The 20,470-nt window shown below is 33.4% G+C and overlaps 3 protein-coding genes across 3 annotated transcripts in view; all 3 read right to left on the bottom strand.

Moving 5' to 3' along the window:
- Window positions 1-275, bottom strand: part of LOC116024617 (polygalacturonase-like) — a 20,561-nt gene extending 20,286 nt beyond the window's left edge. Inside the window, exon 1 of the mRNA XM_031265559.1 lies at window positions 150-275. Coding sequence (XP_031121419.1) covers window positions 150-260 — 111 coding nt within the window. The 5' untranslated portion in view covers window positions 261-275. The remainder of the gene's footprint in view (window positions 1-149) is intronic.
- Window positions 276-4,974: 4,699 nt separating this feature from the next.
- Window positions 4,975-6,427, bottom strand: LOC116025449 (polygalacturonase-like). The gene is made up of 4 exons (XM_031266677.1): window positions 6,317-6,427; window positions 5,903-6,211; window positions 5,296-5,811; window positions 4,975-5,199 (listed from the first exon to the last, which is right to left on the bottom strand). Exons 1-4 carry the CDS (start codon window positions 6,425-6,427, stop codon window positions 4,975-4,977), a joined length of 1,161 nt encoding a protein of 386 aa, XP_031122537.1.
- A 2,023-nt stretch (window positions 6,428-8,450) lies between these two features.
- Window positions 8,451-9,925, bottom strand: LOC116024519 (polygalacturonase-like). The gene is made up of 4 exons (XM_031265425.1): window positions 9,814-9,925; window positions 9,403-9,714; window positions 8,795-9,313; window positions 8,451-8,672 (listed from the first exon to the last, which is right to left on the bottom strand). The coding sequence occupies exons 1-4, from the start codon at window positions 9,922-9,924 to the stop codon at window positions 8,451-8,453; spliced, it is 1,164 nt and encodes a 387-aa protein (XP_031121285.1). The 5' UTR covers window position 9,925.
- Between the last annotated feature and the right edge of the window lie 10,545 nt (window positions 9,926-20,470).

Below are 20,470 nucleotides of genomic sequence, written 5' to 3'. Positions count from 1 at the left end.
ATATATATATATATATATATATATATATATATATATATATATATATATATATATATATATAATATGAATCTAGGTTTGTTCTCGCCCACATCTGCATCGAATCGGATAAAATATATATGAATCAAGGTGTATTTATTTAAATTACTTACCGGACCAATATCTACATTAGCTTTTGCATCAACTTTGATAATAGCACTCTCTCCGAAACGTGCTAGAGAGAATAATATAAATGTGAAGGCACAATAACTTATTGTAGCCATTTTTAGGTTTGTTACTATTTTTTTTTCCTTTTAATGATTGAAGTAAGATCTTATAATGTTAATGTATTTATAGTGTTGTTAGCTACACTAATGACCAAAAAAGTAGTTAAATAATGCTCCTACGTAAATAGTTAGCTATTATTGTAGTTGATTTATGTGGTTATCTAGTTAGTTTTGTATGTTTTCTCACCCGATGATGTATATGCACTACCTAATTATAGTTATGAATATTTATATATGTGGCCATTCTGTTTTAGTGGTTGGTTATCTTTCTTAGTTTATAGGAAAACATATATTGTATTGTGTTGTTCAGTTTGCTACTAACTGAAAATTCCCCGTACGTTTCTCTTTGCACTCTTGATAAGTGCAAAATATATCACTTTTATAAGGTTATTCATGGATCGTTTAGTATACAAGTTAAAGCTTTTATGAATGTTTTAGTATTTTATTGCGTTAGAATGCTTGTTATTGTCTTAGTACCCGTTCCACACTTTACCGATTGTTTTGTAGGTAAAAAGAAGTGTTTAAAGGCAGAAAATGGCTAGATTTCGAAGAAGGATTCACGAGTCGAAGTTGGAGTGAAAAATAGGCCATGGACGCCCGGTGGACGCCCTGTGGACGCGCAGTGGACGCGCGTTCGCGTCCACCCTTGCGTCCAACTTTTCGCTCTCTGATTCTCGCACAGCAGAACCGAAGTCTGCTGTGGACGCGAGGCGGACGCGCCTTGGACGCCCGCGTCCAATTTTAAGCTCTCTGAAGTTTGGTTCGCTCTGCTGTGGACGCGCGCGTCCAAGGTGCGTCCACCCGGCGATTTCACTCCCTATTTAAGATATTTTGGCGGAAAAGGAAGGGGATCTCTCCATCCATCCACCATTCCACACCCTAGACTTCCTCTCTCTAGGATTAGCCTAGAGAGATCTCTCCCAATTCACTCCACATTGCAATTCTTAGTTTAGATTAGAATTAGAGAAGAATTCCATTGTTGCAAGATTGTGATCTACATTCAAGTTCAAGATTAAAGTTCAATTTCAAGTTCAAGTTCAAATTCAAAGTTCAATTCCTAGCTAAGTCTTCTTTTTAATTTCTTGTCATTACTTTTACCTTTTGCTATTTCAATTCCAAGTATGATTAGATAGATCTTTGTGGATTTGGATTGAGCAATGTTGTATGGATGTTCTTGAGCTTTGAATTGATCAATTAGGTTTTGCAATTGCTTGATTATGAGTTTGATTGTGTGAGTGGTGATCCACTTTGACTCTTGTGTAGGGGTGATCAACCTATATGAGAGGTGTTTGGAGAAGGAGTCTCATCTATGAGAGTAGAGTTACTCCTTAGCCTAGCCTAGCACATTTCCCTCTCACCTTTGAGAAAAGGGAGAGGGAAGGGCAAGAGGCACATAACGTGTTTGTCATAATGCCTCTTCTAGCCTAATGTTCACAAGGATGACATTACGGTCTAAGAAGTGAGTCCATTGACCACGAGAGTGGCGGTGGTGTTGGTGACCTTGTCTCATTTTCATTATCTAAGTGTTGCTAGCCTAGTATCTTAGGAAATCAAGGATACCTATATGAGTTGCAAGATCCAAATCCTCCTTTCCAATTGATTGTTTCCAATATTTGTTCCTATCCTATTTTCGTTATGTTTCATGTGCATCCCTTACTATGCTTGGGTTAGCTTTTAAACACTAAACACTCTTGTGCTTAATCCCCTTACCGCTTGAATTCCCTCCTTGCCATCCTTTGAGAACGATACTCGGGAACTTCTTTCCGTTTTACCACCTATTACTTTCCATCCACCGCGAAAACTACAACTTATCAACTCTCAATAATTGTTTATACTTTTCTCTCTCTGTGTTCTATCACCTTTGCATAACAAGATTTTGTAATCGACGATCACCGTAGATTAACAACGGAAGAACGCCTTAAACAGTGACATTTTATTTCTGGTAGCATCGATGACCAATAGAATGGTGTTAGTGACATAAATTATTTGAATTGAAAAAAAAAATGCTTTAATACCTTCACTTTTGATTCTAGGTGACTTGGTGTACTTTTAGTCCTCTAATAAGTAATTTATATTATATTACAAATTGAGTGACAATATATGTATATATAACCAATTAACGGTGATCAGCGGTCCAGTCCAAATAGTAACCAGTTGATGGTGATCGATGGTCCAGTCTAGTTATTTGACACCATTCAAAGAGATATGAGCTAGACATTAAAAGGAATCTCGAAAAATGTCATTGGAATAAAACATTCAAACGAGATTTTCCTCAAAAAAAAATTTTTATTTTTTAGAATAAGAACTTTTTATTAACTTCTTTATCATAAAGTAGTCAATTGTTGAAAAATTAAAAAAAAAATGACATTTAGAAGTTCTCACTTTCAATCCTAATAAACTCTTTACATATCATTTAAAAATACACAATAATATCCAAATTTATTTTATAAAATCATAAAATATCACTACAATAATTCACATTAATACCTAAATTTCACAATAATTCAAAATGTATGAAAAGAAGGAAAAATAATTCGAAAAGAATCACACTAAATACAAATTGCCAACTATCATTTAGTGTGACAACATCTTGATTACCATTTTAAATGGTTGTCATAGCCTATATAGACTAATGGATTCGTATGATACTATCTTATAAAGAATTATGATTATTCAATTTTTTTTTTAAAAAAAACCATAATTCCAAACAAATCGCACTAATTCAAAATATTCGATTAACACTAAATATTAAATAAGTAAACAAAGGGGGAAAAAACCTTAAAGCATTGAGATTTGGTGAGTTAGAAGAGAATGAAAAAAAATCAACACATCGGTGATTTTTGAAGACCTAAGACAATCCATATACGTAACAATCGCCATCGTTGGAGGTCTTAATAAAATATCTATAATGTGTGTGTGTGTGTGTGTGTTTAGTGATAGATAAGAAAATGATGAAGGGATAAGTGATCAATACATTAGTGATGCATTGGTAAATTAGATCACAACCATCTTAATCATAAAATGGTATATATGGACCGCTGAATTAGATCGTAAAAATCTGAACCTTTAATTGGTATGCATCTCTTGTGTACACATTTTATAATAAAAGATATCATATTGGAGGAGTATCTTCATTAGCCGGAAGGAATTAGTCTCCACTAGCGTCATTCGAATAACGAACAAGAAAATGGTGATTGTTTAGGTAGGATAGATGGATGTGGCCAAAATGACTAAAGCTCCGCCAGCTTCTTGTAGACTGAACTCTCTTCTCTTTAGGCTCCGAGTTGTTTTTGGGTGGGATGGTCTAATTTTTCTTCACCTTTACCGATGCACCCCTTTCTTGATTTAGGATCGGAGTTCGACACCCGGTTAAATATGTCCCATTTCAAAGTATAAATTTAACTTAACAAGTGAGTTGGTTTCGTCCCGAACTGGCGAACTGAAGTCACTTTCGGAACCATACTTCCTACAGCTAACATGTGTCCAATCTAGCTCTCTCGGAAGTAAGTTCCCCGCCATCTTAGTGGTACTAGTCTAATAAACTTTCACTTGAACTGCCAAGACTCGAATTTTTTTTTTTTTTGTTGTGGTAACGCTCTTCTAGAATTACGTTTAACGTCCCTTTATGATTAAGGGATCGAATTGTTTATAACCGTTGAATTAGATTGCAACCATCATAATCGTGGATTTTAGAAGTAATACCATCACTCTTTTGAATCTAAAAATATCTTTACACAAATATAGAGAGTTGATGTGGACTTGATAGAGAGTTGCCAGAAGAAACGTTAACAGACCCGTCATGAGGACCTGATACCAGATGAGGATTGAATATCTGAACCTTAACCATACATCATATATATATATATATATATATATATATATATATATATATATATATATATATATAAAGTTTCATTCATGTAAAAACATGCTTTAAAATACAAACTTATGGACATATCTGCTTTGATCGCTTTTAATTATATATATATATAACCTAAGATATGGATAAGGGCCGAGATCGCAATACACAACAATTGTGGAAACACATTGCGAATGAATATTAACAAATGCTATTGACACATATTGATAATCATGGATGTTCGAGATCCCTACAAACTCGCTAGTCAAATACATCAACAACAATTAGCAAAATGAATCCAAGTGTTGCCTTCGAACAAGATATTGTGAGTAACTTATTGTAAATTTGTGTGATTTACTTGTCAACATTAGAATTTTGTTTTCCATATTAAAGTTTTTATATATAAACATTAGAATTTTGAATAAATTTGTGATTTTAAAAACTCTTCACGTGTTTATTTAATCACAATAGTGGTTATTAATTTTTGTCACAACCGAAAAATTATAAATAGACCATCACTAATTATTATTTTTGAATTAATACCATTTAAAAAAAATAAATAGCCCTTTGTGTGACCATGAAATTGTCACAATAAATTAACCAACTATTACAACATTATTTGTTACTAATCAATAATTCTTCAGCCAACATATATCATAACAAATAAATAAAATTTGAGTGACGCTAATATTGTTGTCCCAATAAAATGGAAAATTGCCAATTTTTGTCAGTAATTAATACTCTCTGAATTGAAAAATTTCCAAACTACACATAATTGTTTATTTCTATCCAACTAACTATGATTATGCTTTTCATAATTAAAAAAAAAAATCCAAACTCTCAAAAAATTGCTCATTTGCAAACCACTGGTGGAACTTGCTTTCCAGTTAGCTTAGGCTTCACATTCTTACAAACAGTTTTTGCAGCACCTCCTTTGAATGTCAAATTAATATCACCAATTTCAACTCCATCACATGGCACCCCACTACTGCACGTAAGGAACACTGCAGTCTCTGTCGCAGAGGTACCTTTTATATTTTTATAGCTCACTTTGCTGATCTTTACTAGTGATGGTTTCTACAAATAAAGATAAAACAAGCTATGGTTTAATAAAATCATCCTATCAAAGAAATATTAGGAAAATTATGCTTAATTTCACATGTTGTTACATACCTGCTTCGAGCATTCATTATTCGGGCAGTATTCTTGATCAATCACAATTGGGTTTTTGACATCTTTCATATCTATATTCTCAAAATGAATATCAGTTATAATTCCAGGATGAGAATTAGGCCATGTTTTAATTCTAACACCATTATCTGTACCAATAAATTTAGAGTCTGACACAAAGATACCCTTCACCGGCTGTTCACCGGGAGTTTTGCCAAGGCTACCCACACTGATGCCATGACCAGGCCCACATGTCACACCTGTGACTTTCAGGTTTTCTAACCCGTCCCCCATTGATATGCAATCGTCTCCAGTTCCAATAACAGAATCTTTAACTGTAACCCCAATTATTTTTGCAATATGAATTCCATCCGTGTTGGGACTATCTCCTGGGGCTTTAATAGTGAAATGATCAAACGTTAAGTTTTTGCCACCAAGAACATTAACGTGAAACAATTTACTGTTTAGAGTAGTTATGTCTCGGATTACTGAATTTGTTAAGAAATTCAAGCTCAAATTCTATAAAATAAAAAAAAATATAAAAAAATTAGTTAGATTCTTAAAAGAAAAAAATATATATATAAAAGAAATAAATTATATTTGGACTTACGTTGGGTAGCTTGTTACTTTTAAAACTTGTGTCTTTAACACCATAAACATGTACATTTCCTTGGCCATCCAAAGTCCCACCACCAGAGAGTGTGAAATGATCTATGTATTGGATAGTTAACCATTCCTTTTTGCCCTCCATATCTTTAGGATTAGGAGGGGCCTTCAAGGTAGCCTCGATTTTAAGCTCAATTGGGGCTTTGCATGGACCCGCAAGTAGAACTTGGGTCATTGGATATGTACCTTTTGGGATCACAACGGTGCTGGGAGTTGTGGCTGCACATGCTTCTTTCCAAGCTTTCAATAATGCCTGCACCACAAATTTTTTAGGGTAAAACATATATGAATCTAGTTGTGTGTATGTAAATTACCATATATATATATGAATCTAGGTATGTTTATTTAAATTACTTACCGGAGCAACATTTGCATCAGCTTTTGCAGCAACGTTGATATTAGCACTCTCTCCAAAATGCGCTAACAAGAATAATAAAAATGTGAAGGCACAATAGCTTATTGTATTCATTTTTAGGTTTGTTACTTAGATTTAGTATTATTGTTTTTGTACTTTTGATGATTGAAGTAAGATCTATGTATTTATAGTGTTGTGAGCTAAACTAATCACCACGAAAGTAGTTAAATAATACTTCTTATTTAATTAGTTAGCTATTATTGTGGTTAATACATGTGGTTATCTAGTTAGTTTTGAATGTTTCCTTACCGGATGAAGTATCTGCACTACCTGATTATGATATATTGAAATAATGCTATTTTCCTCCCTGATTTTACTTCTAATTGTTCACCCTCTAATGTGACATTAAAATCCTTTTTATTCATTGGTGAACCTCACCTATCATTTAAAATAGGAATATTCATATTAGTTAAACTAGCATTTCCTCCCTGAATGCGTTTATTTACTTGTTATTAAAATAACGATTAATAAGTATTTTTAAAAAATAAACATAACACTTAAAGCATATTATATATGTTCACTAGAATTTCCTCCTGAATGGTCTACATTACCGCAGATTCTCAGCTAAAATGGTCATGCATATTATAGTTAAGATGTGTTTATTTATTATTATATTGTTATTAGGGTATTCATACCTATATACGTATGAATATCTTTATCATGCATGATTTTTTTTTCTACTTGCAATACTACTTGCAAAACCACTAAGGATGTCAATCGGACTTGTCCACTCAGTTTCAGGCTAACCCTGTCGGGCTGTCGGACTTATCAGTTCGACCTAATCAGTTATTTTATTATTTTATTTTTGGATTTGGGTTGGCCCTAACTCTAAACTTCGAGTTGTTGGGCTTATCGGGTGGGCTGAACCATCTGAACTAAAATTGAAAATTGAGACTGAGTACCTACATTTAAAGCTATAAAAACAGACCCTATTCGCCGTGTTTAGCCCGTTTAGCCTTTGTTAGGCAGGTTGGGTTGTATATTTCTCCGATCCAATCTAAACGGGTCGTCTCGTTTAGCCCCTAAGGGGTGGCAAATTATTGAACAACTGTGTGAACCACGGTTCAAAACGACATCGCTGAACTTTACGAGTTAGAATAATGTACATCATGTGTTAGAATAATGAAACTTCTGGGTAAGATAGTGTACATTATGTGTTAGAAAAATATACATTATGTATTAAGATAATGTACTTTATATGTTAGAATAATGTATATTATGAGTTGTTAGAATAATAAAAATGAGACTTTTGGGGTAAGAAAATGTACATTTTGTGTTAAAATAATGTACATTATGAATTATAAAAAATGAATATTGGATTGTGGTCACAGTGCACACAATAACTATTGCTAAGGGGTACCCGTGTTATTTATTAAACTTTTTTTGTATAACTATATATTTATTTAAATTATTCGTAAACATTATTATCATAAGAACCAACATGAATGTACACAATCTACTACACGAATGTACACAATTTACTCCAGGATAGATTGTTTGCATTGTGCGATTAGAGTATTAGATTGTTGCATGTATGTTGTAGTTCACAGTTCTCACTTAAAGAGTGGTTGTCACTTGAACGCAAGTTATAATGCGGCCATGTCTTAACATGCGGTCGCACCATTAGTTATGCAAAAAGCACCAATAGTATTACTCAAAGACGACGTAACTTATATGATTGTGTATGTATGTATTGTAGCAGAGGTTGAACCTCCCCAGTTATGTAATTTTTCGCCCTCACTAAATTTCTGACTCGGCCTGCATTTATTCCATTTCGAAAACTCCAAATATTTCTCATAAAGGATGGATTCAATTCAAAACTTTCTCTTCAAAACAAAAAAATACAAGTAAAGTTAAACTGTCTACTCACACATTTTAGCCCGACAGCATGGACAACATATTGAACGGCATCTAACAGCCATAACCTACGCATACTATGCGTTTAATGAAAAAAAAAACAAAAAACAAAAAACAAAAAAAAAAACCAATCAAACCCAACTCTTTCACAAAATTTCTCCTCTGATGGGAAACAAATATATTCTAGCTAGTAATTAACTAATTCCTTAATTAAGCCGACTTAGGTGCACAAAGGAGGAACTATCTTTCCACTTGAAACAGGCTTAATATTTGAACATATAGATTTTGCAGGAGCTCCGTTGAAGGTCAAGTTAATGTCGCTGACCTCAACGCCTTCGCATGGCACCGCACTACTGCACGTAAAGCTCACTGCAACGTCTGTTCCAGAAGCGCCGCTTATTTTCTTATAGCTTACTTTGCTTATCTTTACTTGCGATGGTTTCTGATTCTGCAAATTAAAATAAAACGAGTTAGGTTTTAATGTATAAAATCATATGTAGTGAGAAAAGTATTATTAAAACGAAGTTTAATTTGACTCATAGGGGTAAAGCAGGCGGTATGTACCTCTTTGTCTTTCGGGCATTTTCTATGCGGACAATATTCTTGATCAATCAGAATTGGATTATCGACGTCTTCCATCTCTATATGCTCGTAGTGTACATCGGATATTTCTCCAGGATGAGAATTAGGCCATGTTATAATTCTAAGACCGTTATCTGTTCCAATAAATTTGCAGTCCTGCACATGCACACCCTTCACTGGTTCTTCACCAGGGCTCTTGCCAACGTTTATACTGATGCCATGTCCAGGCCCACATACCACTCCTTTGACGACAAGGTTTTGTGTCCCATCCCCGACTGAGATGCAATCATCTCCCGTTCCTATAACGCTATTCATTATGGTAACATCAGTTACTTTTGCAACATGGATCCCATCGGTGTAGTGACTAGTCCCGGGCGCTTTAATAGCAAGATGATCGAACGTTATGTTTTTACCGCCCAAAACATGAACATGGAACAATTTGCTATCTAGAGAAACTATGTTTCGAATCAAAGAGTTTGTTAAGAAATTGAAGCTCAAATTCTGCATAGAAAAAAAAAAATTCAATTTCATGAAAATATGCTTTGTGACCATAAGTAATAATTAATTTTCATAAACAACATTTGACATACGTTTGGAAGCAAATTGCAAGATTTAGTTTTCTTGCAATCATTATGTTCCCAAGTAGCAGTTCCTTGGCCATCAAAAATACCACCACCCGTAAGTGTGAAACCATCAACGTATTGGACAGTTAACCATTCCTTGGAGGTATCGAGGGTCTTATCATCAGCAGGGGCTTCCAAGGTGCCCAAAATTTGAAGCTCAATCGGGGCTTTGCATGGACCAGCAAGTACAACTTGGGTCATTAGATATGTGCCTTTCGGGATCACAATAGTGCTTGCAGTTGTTGCCGCACATCCTTCCTTCCAAGCATTCAATAATTCCTATGGCATTATTAAATTTTAATTTCTCTATATATAATAATTCAAGATCTAGGATGTTCAATCACTTAAATAAAAAATTAAAGGTAATAATTTACTTACCGAGGCAACATCTACATTAGGTTTTGCAGCAACGTTTATTTCTGCACTCTCCCCTGGATATGCCACCAAGAATAACACAAATGGCAAGGCACAAAGAAGTTTTGACCACATTTTCTTTTTGTTTGCCAGTGATTTTTCTAATCCTTTATTGAATTTATTGTTATTATTTTTCTGGCATTTATTACAGAGATCTAAGCGTAGGAGCCTTTTATACTGTATATAATTAAACTACCTCCACCAAAGTAGTGAAAACTCTATAATTTTCCTATTTTTTATCCATTTTTTAACAGTTTTTGTTTCTATTCCCATTCTTTGAGGTAGTTCACTAATTTATTGTCCATATACAGGCAGAGTGCCGAGAGAAAGGTTTTATATAAAGTTAGAAAATAAAAATTATACACCGTTTTGAATTGTGTTTGTTTTGGGTGCCGATCCATTATTATTATGAAAATAAAATTCTTCAGTGTGCCCGCATGCAGTGGCGGAGCCAGGAATTTTGTCCAGTGAGGGCAAAATATAGTCAATATAAATTACACATCTCATTATTGTTTGATATAGGCGAAAAATAAAATACATCAAACTTTTATAAAAATATTCATAACAAAATATGAAACATAATTAATTTGATAAAATAATTCAAATAAAAAAACGCATTATAAATTACACATCTCATTATTAAATTTTTAAAAAGGTTTGAAGAAGCTGTTTAAAAAAAAACACTTAAAAATATAGTCATAAAAATTGTTGGAAATAGGCGAAAAATAAAACACATTAAAAATTTATAAAAATATGCATAACAAAATATGAAACATAATTAATTTGAAAATATATTATAAATTACATATCACATTATTAATTTTTAAAACATAATTAATTTGAAAACATATTATAAATTACACATCGCATTATTAATTCATATTATAAATTACACATCCCATTATTAATTTTTAAAAAAGTTATGTATACATATATAAAAATTTAGTTGAAAACCGCAATAGGGATTAGGAGATTCGAACCTTAGACCTTACCAACTCAACTAAGTAACCATTCGTTTGTATTTGTTTGCTTTTATATACTTATATCTAAAATATGACCTATATATACATATTTACATACAAAGGCTATATATGGGGTGGGGTGGGGTGAGTGGGGGCAGCTGCCCCCACTGTAGCTCCGCCAGTGCCCGCATGGCAACTCAGTTAGTCACAGATGTTAAGTTTGGGAACAATGACCCAAAATCGAGCCTCACCAGTAACAGTGTGGGAACAACCTTTCCAAAGTGAAGGGAGCTCCTTGTGCGCATTAAGCAAAGGTCTAGTCTCTGTTCAACTGAGTTGTCATAATTTGCATCCTCACATATGCTCTGTCGGGCCAGAACGTGGGGGCCCTTGAGGTTGGGGATTTAACATTTAGGAATAAAATTATTCAGTGTTTGTTCCTTAAATAAAACAAAATAAAAGGAAAAAAACTCTAAATTTTGGGGAAAAAAAAAAAAAAGCAAAACAGTAATATGAAACAAAAAATAAGATTTTTTTTTGACAAGTGAAACCTGCAATTATTACCCGAAGGTGTGCTAAGCTATATTTTTGTGTAATAACTTACAAATCAAATAGAAGAGGTAACTGAGAAGTGTTGGGTTTAATTTGAGTTCTACCTTTACGGGCTCCAACCCCCGTTCCCGTCCAACTTTAATTTGAGACCTTCCCTAAGCACCAAATTTGAGCATCATTGAAAAAGGAATACGGGTTTGCACTAGTATATATTCAATTCTCCTTTTTAAGAAGTTTGAATTGTTTAACATAGTGTCTCTCGTGCGGAGAGATGTTTTTGAGTAACGAAGGAAAACTGCAATTACTATCCAACGATGTGTATTGGATAAATCATGCCTTATGATCTTAGCCAGTAAAGAATCACAAAGAAGTAAACTAGAACATGATATAATTAGGGGAAGAAGAATATGATTTAATTTTCCTTAATAGTTAGATGGTTGGATTACACTTTCATAACATTTATTTTGGATGTTGAAAGTTGTACGATGTAAGCTACAAGGAAAATGATTGGAATTAATATTATTTTCTATTGGCACGCAGGGCGGCCGGCACTTAATTGTGACAAGTAAATGACTTTTGAATTAATAAGTGGTGCAGTAGTGGTCCTGCTGGACAGAAATACAATCTCTTCACATGTCAATATATTTAGTCTTGATATATATGTTTTGTTTCAAAACAAAATATTATCACTTAGTGCATGTCAATTACTATAACTAAATTTGATACATTTAAGCTTGCACTTTAGATTAATTTTTACCAATATAATATGCTATTATAATGCAGTGTTAATCGATATTAGTGCAACGGGTACAATAAAAAGTGAATGCATGGCTACTATGCGGATAAATATACTCATAATTAGATATGACCGCGGTTTGGTTCCAGTTCCGAAATGCTGGTTCATGGTTTCGAGAAAAGAAAAACAAAAAACGGCGGTTTGATTTTTTTAATTTTTTTTACAAATTCTATTTTCTATTTTTAAAATGATCCTAATTCAACAATTATTTTTTTTTATTTTATTTTTTCTAGTTCGGAACCAGAACTGACCAGTTTCGAACCAGAACCAACCGTTCCAGTTCCCGACTTTAATAAACTGGAAGTTGTTGGGTGGATGAAAAATCAATTCCATGGAAAAGCTTTTCCAAAAAGTTGAGGAAAATAAAAGATTATGTTGTTTGGTTGGATGGAAAATGGTTTCCATGGAATTTGACTTCCCAAAGAAGTAGGAAAACAAATTCTGAGGTAGAGTTAGGTATTTTGTTTTCCAATGAAGGTGGGAAGAAAGTATTAAGCTTTTGACTATTTTACCCTCAACTGAATTTATTAATTACACATGTATATATAGCAAAACCATTATTACTAAGGGCATATTGTTCTTTATATTCGTAATTCCTTATCATTCCAAACACAACCAAACAATGGAATTCATATTCTCAGTAATTTCTTTTCCACCAACCAAATAGCGGAATTTGTTTTCCTGATAATTTGTTTTTCATGAAATTTGAATTTCATTTCCTTCAAATATTTTTCAACGAACCAAACGGAGTGTTAATGTTGTAGGATTACTAATGGATGCCTCATTGACTCCCAAAGATATGGGCTTTCTTTTTCTTCATGGAGCAAATGATTACAATGAACTCACTAGAGGCTTTGTCATCCTTTTTCCTCTTCTTCCTCCTCACCATGTTTATAATTGCATGCATGTGATGGCTTATAGCCATAGGGCATGCTATATGTACCCACCTATATCCGACATTATCACAATCATGTGTACGCTCTGTATAAATTTCGTAACCATAAATCTTGTGCCAACTCATTACAACATCACTTGCCCCAAGACATTAATCTCCTACACTAGAAGTCGAGCATCTTCATTAGTTGAAATTTTTTGTTAATTTTTAGGTTGCCAGGTAGAAGAGATGAGAGGGGAAATGTGAGGGAAAAAAAAATTGACAGGAAAAAAAAAAGAACAACAACAACAAAAACAACAACCAAAAAAATTGTTGTTTAACTCAGCTTAGCGGGTGGTGTGCACGCGCCCGACTGTGTTCTTCACGCGCAGTAACTGGAATTTTTTTTTTAGTGGGGCCCACTATGGAGGCAAGAACCCAACCTCTCCCGGAAGAACCTTAATTATGATCTCTCATCTCCCTTTATCCACCACATAAACATCTATACCTCAAAAACCACACCGAAAACCACTATTGTGGTTGTTCGAACAACACCTATATCCCATTTTTATCAATTTGCTTTTGCAACATTGGAGATGGAGGGGGAGGGAAAATGAGAGAAAGAAAAAAATGAATAAAAAATAAGTATTAGTGGGTGCGCCCTACCAGGAAAAGTTAAATTATTTTTTATTGTTGGGCCTACCAAAAAACTTGCATTCGCCAAAAAAAAAAAAAAAAAATTCTCTCCCCTATCTTCTCTCCCTTCTCACTCAACATCTCTCTCCTTAAACTGTGAAAAAAAATTCACAAAAAATCTCTAATGTGATTGCTCTAAGACTTGCTTCCAATGATAGAGTCATAGAGGGGTCCAATTCCTACCATGAATATTGAGAGCTTGATTTTAGACTCCTTGTACACGGAAGTGCAGAGTTAAGTTAGCTCGATTTAGGTGGATTCACAAGAATTCATGATATAGTCCAGCGAAATCGGAAATCTGAGTTTAAAAAAAATAAATAAATAAATAAACATTACTTACCCTTTTGTCCATACCACGTACTGGTTATATCCGTGGGGTCCCATACAACAAATCCTCCTCACATGCAATTTTCTTCTTATGGAAATACCCAAACAAATTATACCAATAATTCAAATATAAACATAAATTATTGGTAGAAGGTTTGATGAGATACCTAAGCAAAATCTTGCTCACATGTTATAGATCATCGTCACTGTCCCACTATTATATTGCTTCAACGATCCAACATGAAGTCAACATATTGACCATCACCATTTGTGTTCACAACTGCTATCTAGCTGCTCATCAATTATTGCATACTTCTTAATTCAGTCGGCAAGCTTAGCTACTAATTCCATGCCCCTTTGAAAATGTGCTTAAGATTATATTCCTTTTATTTTGAAGTCAATATTTGAATCTCATCCAAAATATTTCTCTATCAACTGTTATTGTCACTTTTTTTTAGAGTTTATATATATATACATTTTGTTAATTTAAGATCGATTAGATTAGGTTTTGTGTCCTTAAAGTTTAAAATTGTAATGGGCTTAGATTGATCACTTAAGCCGAGGTCAAACACTAGACGGTATGTATCCAATTCATCAATAATGGCATTATTTGATTCATTTATTAAAATAAACGTCATGGGTCTCTTGCGGATCTTTTCTTGCTGCTTAACCAAAAGTATAGGGTACCAACCCTAAAATGTGATTACCTTAAAACTCATGAAAATAAAATCTTTATTTTCACCCTAGAGTTCTTGCCCAGCACATACAGCTATACAGGATTCTCGATGTATACCAAAATTAAAAGTCGTGGCATTATTTAATAAAAACTTTCACAGTTATATATGTAAGTGATGACTTATATATAATGCATTAAACATTTGCAACCCATAAAGGTGTAGATAAGATGGCGTGGGTCTTTTCCAGTTTAACTAGAGATCTCATATTCGAGCTGTGAGAATGCAGTTACCTTAAAACCTAGTTAGGGTAATTATTTCATTAATCATTCCAAAAAAATCTTAATCGATTAAACAAGATACCACTCATTAACACCATGCAAAATTGCCTCTTTTCTTTAATAATTTTTTTTTACCAAATTTTATTTTTGTTTTCCTTTTACGTCGTCCATCCTCAGTTTCAATTCATATTATAGCAGACCAGCCATCATTTGCAGTCAATGTTCATGATAGATCATAAATGGAGGACCTTGCATGTAAGGTATAGGTGAATTTCTACTAATAATATTTTAATTCACAGATTTATGGTTTATTTATTAGTATTTTTATTGTGAATTATTTCTTTTTGCTTTGCAAGTTTCCCTCGTCATAAAAAAGTCTCGGGACATATGTAACTCAAATTGATTTGATAATCGAAAAAGAACTGCTAATTAGTTTTCTCATCACTTTATAAGAGACATATATATGTATCTCAAATTTATTTTTGGATTAAACTGGAAGGATGATACCCGCTATTACAAATTAGGTGTCCATATGTCGCCATACTGGTATGCCATGTTTGTCATCTGCTATTACAAATTAGGCTTCACTTTATAAGGGACATATATGTAGCTCAAATTGATGATTTGTCAATCAAAAAAAAATTGCTAATTTGTTTTCTCGTCACTTTATAAAATCTGTAAAATATGTAGACGGAAGAATTTGTCTCGCTCTAGATATAACTCAATGAGTTGACTAATCTAATTCAAATTGTTGTTTATAATTGTGTACAAACACTACTCTAGCCAAAAAAAGAAAAAAAAAAAAACCTTGTAAAATACAAAAATAACAAGCAAAACTTTCAAAATTAGAGTGTAAGCCACAATTTCTTAAGAAAATAAATGGATAAATTCCATAATAGAGTAAAAAGTAAAGATATTGTAATTAAAGTAGGGCATGTGAATGAATAATTTAGCTATAGTTTCATAATATTGGTCTAATGGATCAGAATTTTCAGTTAAGACTTGTTTCTAATGACATGGTGAGAATTTGATTCCTGTCGCGAATATTGGCGTGTTAGGTTTAGGATGAATGAACTCCTTAATTCTTTGTACACAATACAATTTATTGTTAAATCTTGAAACCATATTAGATTAGTTTAATTTACCTACTCATAAACCTAAAAGATATGTTTATGAGGTGTAGAATATGTGAGATGAATAGGGAGTAATAATTAAGGTATAGTTATTGTTAAAGTTAAGATGAGACAATGGCGGCACAGGAGACGTGGGAAGTGAGGCGGAAGCACATGCATAGTGTCGGGTACAACGATTGAGCGACCAGAAGAAACTAACTTCCATCTGCGACAGAGCTGTCAGACACGTACGTGTGGACGAGGCAAGCTAAAGTCGTTTTAGAACCAGTCCGTTCAACCGTCTATTTCAAATCCACCCGCCCTCCTCCACTAAGCCATACAATCCCTACTTTACGTTTAATTTGGTTATGGTTTTCTTCTTTTTCATTTTTTTTTTTTGAACCAAAACAAACAGCATACATTAATTCATACGGTTCGAAGAAATTACATCAAGAAGGGAAACCGGAGGAGATGAAACACATTCCCTGCAATCAGCATTGAATAAAACTTCCCTAGCTAATGAACACAAGGACGACTTTCGTAGATCGCTTATTAGCAAACAAAAAGTTAATGCGATTAAAACCTTTAGATAGATAACGAATATCTTCACAGATTAGATCAAAAGAAGAATTAATACAAGTACTATCTAAACCTTGGTTTTAAGGACGGAATTAGAACCCCCTCCCCAAAAAATTCTAATTTCATGAGTTAAATAATAGTGTAACAAAAAACAAAACAATTCAAATTTTAATGTTGAATTAATTAAATAGAATTACTATAAATTTATGTTCATACATTAGTAGCATTGTGGTCAATTAGCATGTAACGACTTTTTCAAATGTGATGTCATGAGATCAGGTCCCGGTGTAAGCGATATCATAACATTAATATTTTTCTAAGTATGAAATTTAAAAGAGTTAATTTCGTTTTTGCCATTTAACACAACTAGACTATAGTATTTTGGACACTGACTTTTCCAGTGAAACCCTATTTTTGGTAAGGTTATTTTTGTCTCTTTAATTTATTATTATTATTTTTTTAATGAACAGATACTGCATTGTAATAGAGTTAGTATAATTCAAAAAAACACCATAGACTATCATATTTTGGACACTTTTGGTCATTCTAATAACTTTTTCAGGTAAAACCCTATTTTAGGCAAGAGCATTTTCATTTCATCAAATTTTTTCTAGTGTTCTGCGACAATTTTTTTTCTTTCAAATTTTCGTCTCTTTAGTCGTGGATTGCACCATCTCCTTCACCTATCTCTTTTCTTCATCTCTTCAACCCGACCACAAATCATCCTTTGTTAATGGCGATGCCGCGCGAGTATGTGAGAACATTTGGGCACGAGGGAATCATTTTGCAATGCAGTTGGAAAGCTCAAGATGTCGCCACCTGGTCGGCTTCAGTCTGACCGCTATTGTTTTAGTCCATGATTTTGTGGATCATCTACTATAGTTGTAGAGAGAGAAAAAAAAAACATCTTTGTCATCAAAAAAATACTATTTCCTAAAATAGGATTTCACCAGAAAAAATCAGAAAGACCAAAAGTGTCCGAAATATGATAGTCTGGTGTGTTCAATAGCAAAAAATATTGTCTGTGATTAAATTTGAAAATATTTTCAAAGACAAGGGGCATCCGTTGGAATTAACTCATTGGGAAGTTTTATTAAAAAAAAAATTGAAGAGACAAAAATAACATGGCCTAAAATAGAGTTTCATCATAAAAGTCATCGAAAAGATCAAAAGTGTCCAAAATATAATGGTGTGTTAAATGACAAAAACAATAATCTGAAACTAAATTTAGAATTGCCACCAAAAACAAGAGACATCCGCTATAATTAACTCAATTTAAAATCATAAGAATCTTAGGAGCTTCAATTCCACAAAGTTCAATTCCCTCTAACCAAACTATAAAATTTATTAGTTTGTGAAATTATTGAAGAAAAGAATTGTAATTCCCACCTACCAAATGCTCTGTTATATGTATTAGGTAGGTTATTTACTTATTTTTAATCTCATTATTTACAAATAACTAAAATAATTATTTGTTGTATTAAAAATTATTTTATTCAAGAGTAAATCATATATTCTCTTTATCATATTTAATATCCATTAATCAAACCAATTCTTTCTTCTTCTTTTTTTAAAGTTGCCTCGAACCCACTCCCATCATCCATGTGGGAGTGTTAATCGAGACACCAGATGCCACTTGACCACAAGGTCTTTGGCACCAACTCTTTCTTCTTTGCTTATTTTTTTAGTAATTATTTATTATTTTTAAATTTGATTTTTGTGTTTAATAATACTTTTAAAATAATCTAATTTCTAAATATATAAATTTTATATACTAATATTAAGTTTAATATCATAAAATTAAATTAAAAATAATTTCAGTCCAACATCATTAATTCAACATAATTCATTAGAGAATTGTAGGCTTGTAGAGATGTAGCTACCTTGGCGCGATAAAGAAAGCTATCGTTCTTTCCATTAATAACCCATGCAGTTGTAACAAATTAGAAAGAGGGGTTTGAAAATTATTTTGATGATTTAAACTTGACCAGTCAAAAAACAAATTTGGTATTTAAATATTTTGATGGGTTGCTGCTTAGCCCGCTCCATTGAACTTCTTGAAATTTTATTTTCATCAGCTTAGCTTACTGGTCTACTCTAAGACTCAATATTCCATCAAAACTTATTACTCCTTATGGTTAGATAACCTTTGTTTTCTTAATATTTAGATGATCCAATTTCACTGGACTAATCCTAAGCTCACAAGACCCTGTTCCCATAGTCATTGTAGATATAAATTGCGAGTTGCACAATCAATCCACCGGCTAAACTCTAGTCTTCATGCACGCCCGTACAAAGGATCTAATCCACACCTTTCGTTCTGCCTATTTCTAGTGGAATTCGGACCCCTACACTACCGCCTTCAAGTCATGGCATCAAATTAGGCGAAGAATCGCTACACTAAACCGTACCCCATGGGCTAAATAACCTTTGTTTATAGTGCATACAATTATAAATAACCTTTAAACTATATATCCCAGTCTTTTCTTTTTTTTTTGAGTATTATTGACTCTGTTACAATATAATATTTGTTCATAACTACTTTCTCAACCTACTATCCATGATTGAACACATGACTTCCTTCGTGTCACTAGACCACAAGATCATTGGCTTAATCATTCCCGAGTTAAACAATGACTTGTAATGTCAAATCGATGGCATTAACCTTGATGAAATTCAACAACTCAGTTGTCCAATAAAGCTAGCCCACGAGCACCCTGCCATGCCTCACATGGCCAGCCTCCCACTATGGCCCTATAGTCCCACGCAACGTAACCACCCCAAAAACTCTCATTTAAATCCCTCCCTTCCCTTCCATCTCCACACTATCCTATCACACATTTTTCTTTCCATTTATGCTATTTTTTCCCGGTGGCCATTAGCGAGAAAATGAACGCAAAATGTTGCAAAAACAGCGCCCGGAAGACGAAGAGGAAGAGAGAACACAGAGATGGTGGTGGTGGGTCTGTGAGGATGAGGGTGAAGAAGCTGCAGAAGCTCATCCCCGCCGGCCATGGGCTGCCGCCGGAGCGGCTTTTCCGGGAGACGGCGGAGTACATTTTGCAGCTGAGGTTGCAGGTTGATGCGTTGCAAGCTCTCTGCAACATTTACTATGCCAACCAAATGGTCACAGGAAACATTACAATAGTGTAGTTTATAATAAAGTATTAAAGTTGGTTATTACTAAATTAGTCCCGAGTAATACTACAGTTACTTCTTTTTTTTTCTTCATTTTTTTTTTAATTTACTTTTTACTTACCTGACCTGTTCTGCTCGATCCAAAAAAAGGGTCATGCAGGACTTTTTTTTTTTTCCTTCCCCGATAAAATCAGGACATGTTGCAAAAATTTTACTACTCTTATCTCTTCACCAAAAAATACACTGGTGGATCCTTTTGAATGGGATTCAAAAGAATATTTGAACCATATGGGGAATGCAAGTTTGATTTTTTATTTTTTTTTTCAAAAAAAAAATTCAGCATGGTTTAATTTGCTATGTTGTGGTAATAGTTTTGACATGTTGATCTATCTAGTTTCGCAACTATAGTTAACAATTTCTAAATTTTGTATTATATTTCTTTGACTTACGAAAAAAGTTGCAGTCGGTGTGCTCTGGGTAAAGACTGTTGTCTTGTGATCCTAACGATCATAAGGAAGTAAACCCGCATAGGTTGTCCATAATTGACCGGCTCAAATTACATTACATGAACATCAAGTTTAGTAGCATTCTCTTTTACTATGTTCATAATATTTGTTTTATATAATCATA

Source organism: Ipomoea triloba, chromosome 7 (assembly GCF_003576645.1).
Source record: "Ipomoea triloba cultivar NCNSP0323 chromosome 7, ASM357664v1".
Taxonomy (NCBI): Eukaryota; Viridiplantae; Streptophyta; class Magnoliopsida; order Solanales; family Convolvulaceae; genus Ipomoea; species Ipomoea triloba.
The sequence above is the reverse complement of the archived record's forward strand: the minus strand, read 5'-3'. Positions and strand labels throughout refer to the sequence as shown.

What these genes read in the sequence shown, in the direction of transcription:
- LOC116025449 (XM_031266677.1), bottom strand. Translation starts at nt 6,427, where the DNA reads ATGAATACAATAAGCTATTGTGCCTTCACATTTTTATTATTCTTGTTA. An exon ending in CTGATGCAAATGTTGCTCCG is followed by an intron (nt 6,212 to 6,316) that starts GTAAGTAATTTA and finishes TTTGTGGTGCAG; the next exon opens with GCATTATTGAAAGCTTGGAA. An exon ending in AAAGTAACAAGCTACCCAAC is followed by an intron (nt 5,812 to 5,902) that starts GTAAGTCCAAAT and finishes TTTATTTTATAG; the next exon opens with AATTTGAGCTTGAATTTCTT.
- LOC116024519 (XM_031265425.1), bottom strand. Translation starts at nt 9,924, where the DNA reads ATGTGGTCAAAACTTCTTTGTGCCTTGCCATTTGTGTTATTCTTGGTG. An exon ending in CTAATGTAGATGTTGCCTCG is followed by an intron (nt 9,715 to 9,813) that starts GTAAGTAAATTA and finishes ATAATGCCATAG; the next exon opens with GAATTATTGAATGCTTGGAA. An exon ending in AATGCCCGAAAGACAAAGAG is followed by an intron (nt 8,673 to 8,794) that starts GTACATACCGCC and finishes TTGCAGAATCAG; the next exon opens with AAACCATCGCAAGTAAAGAT.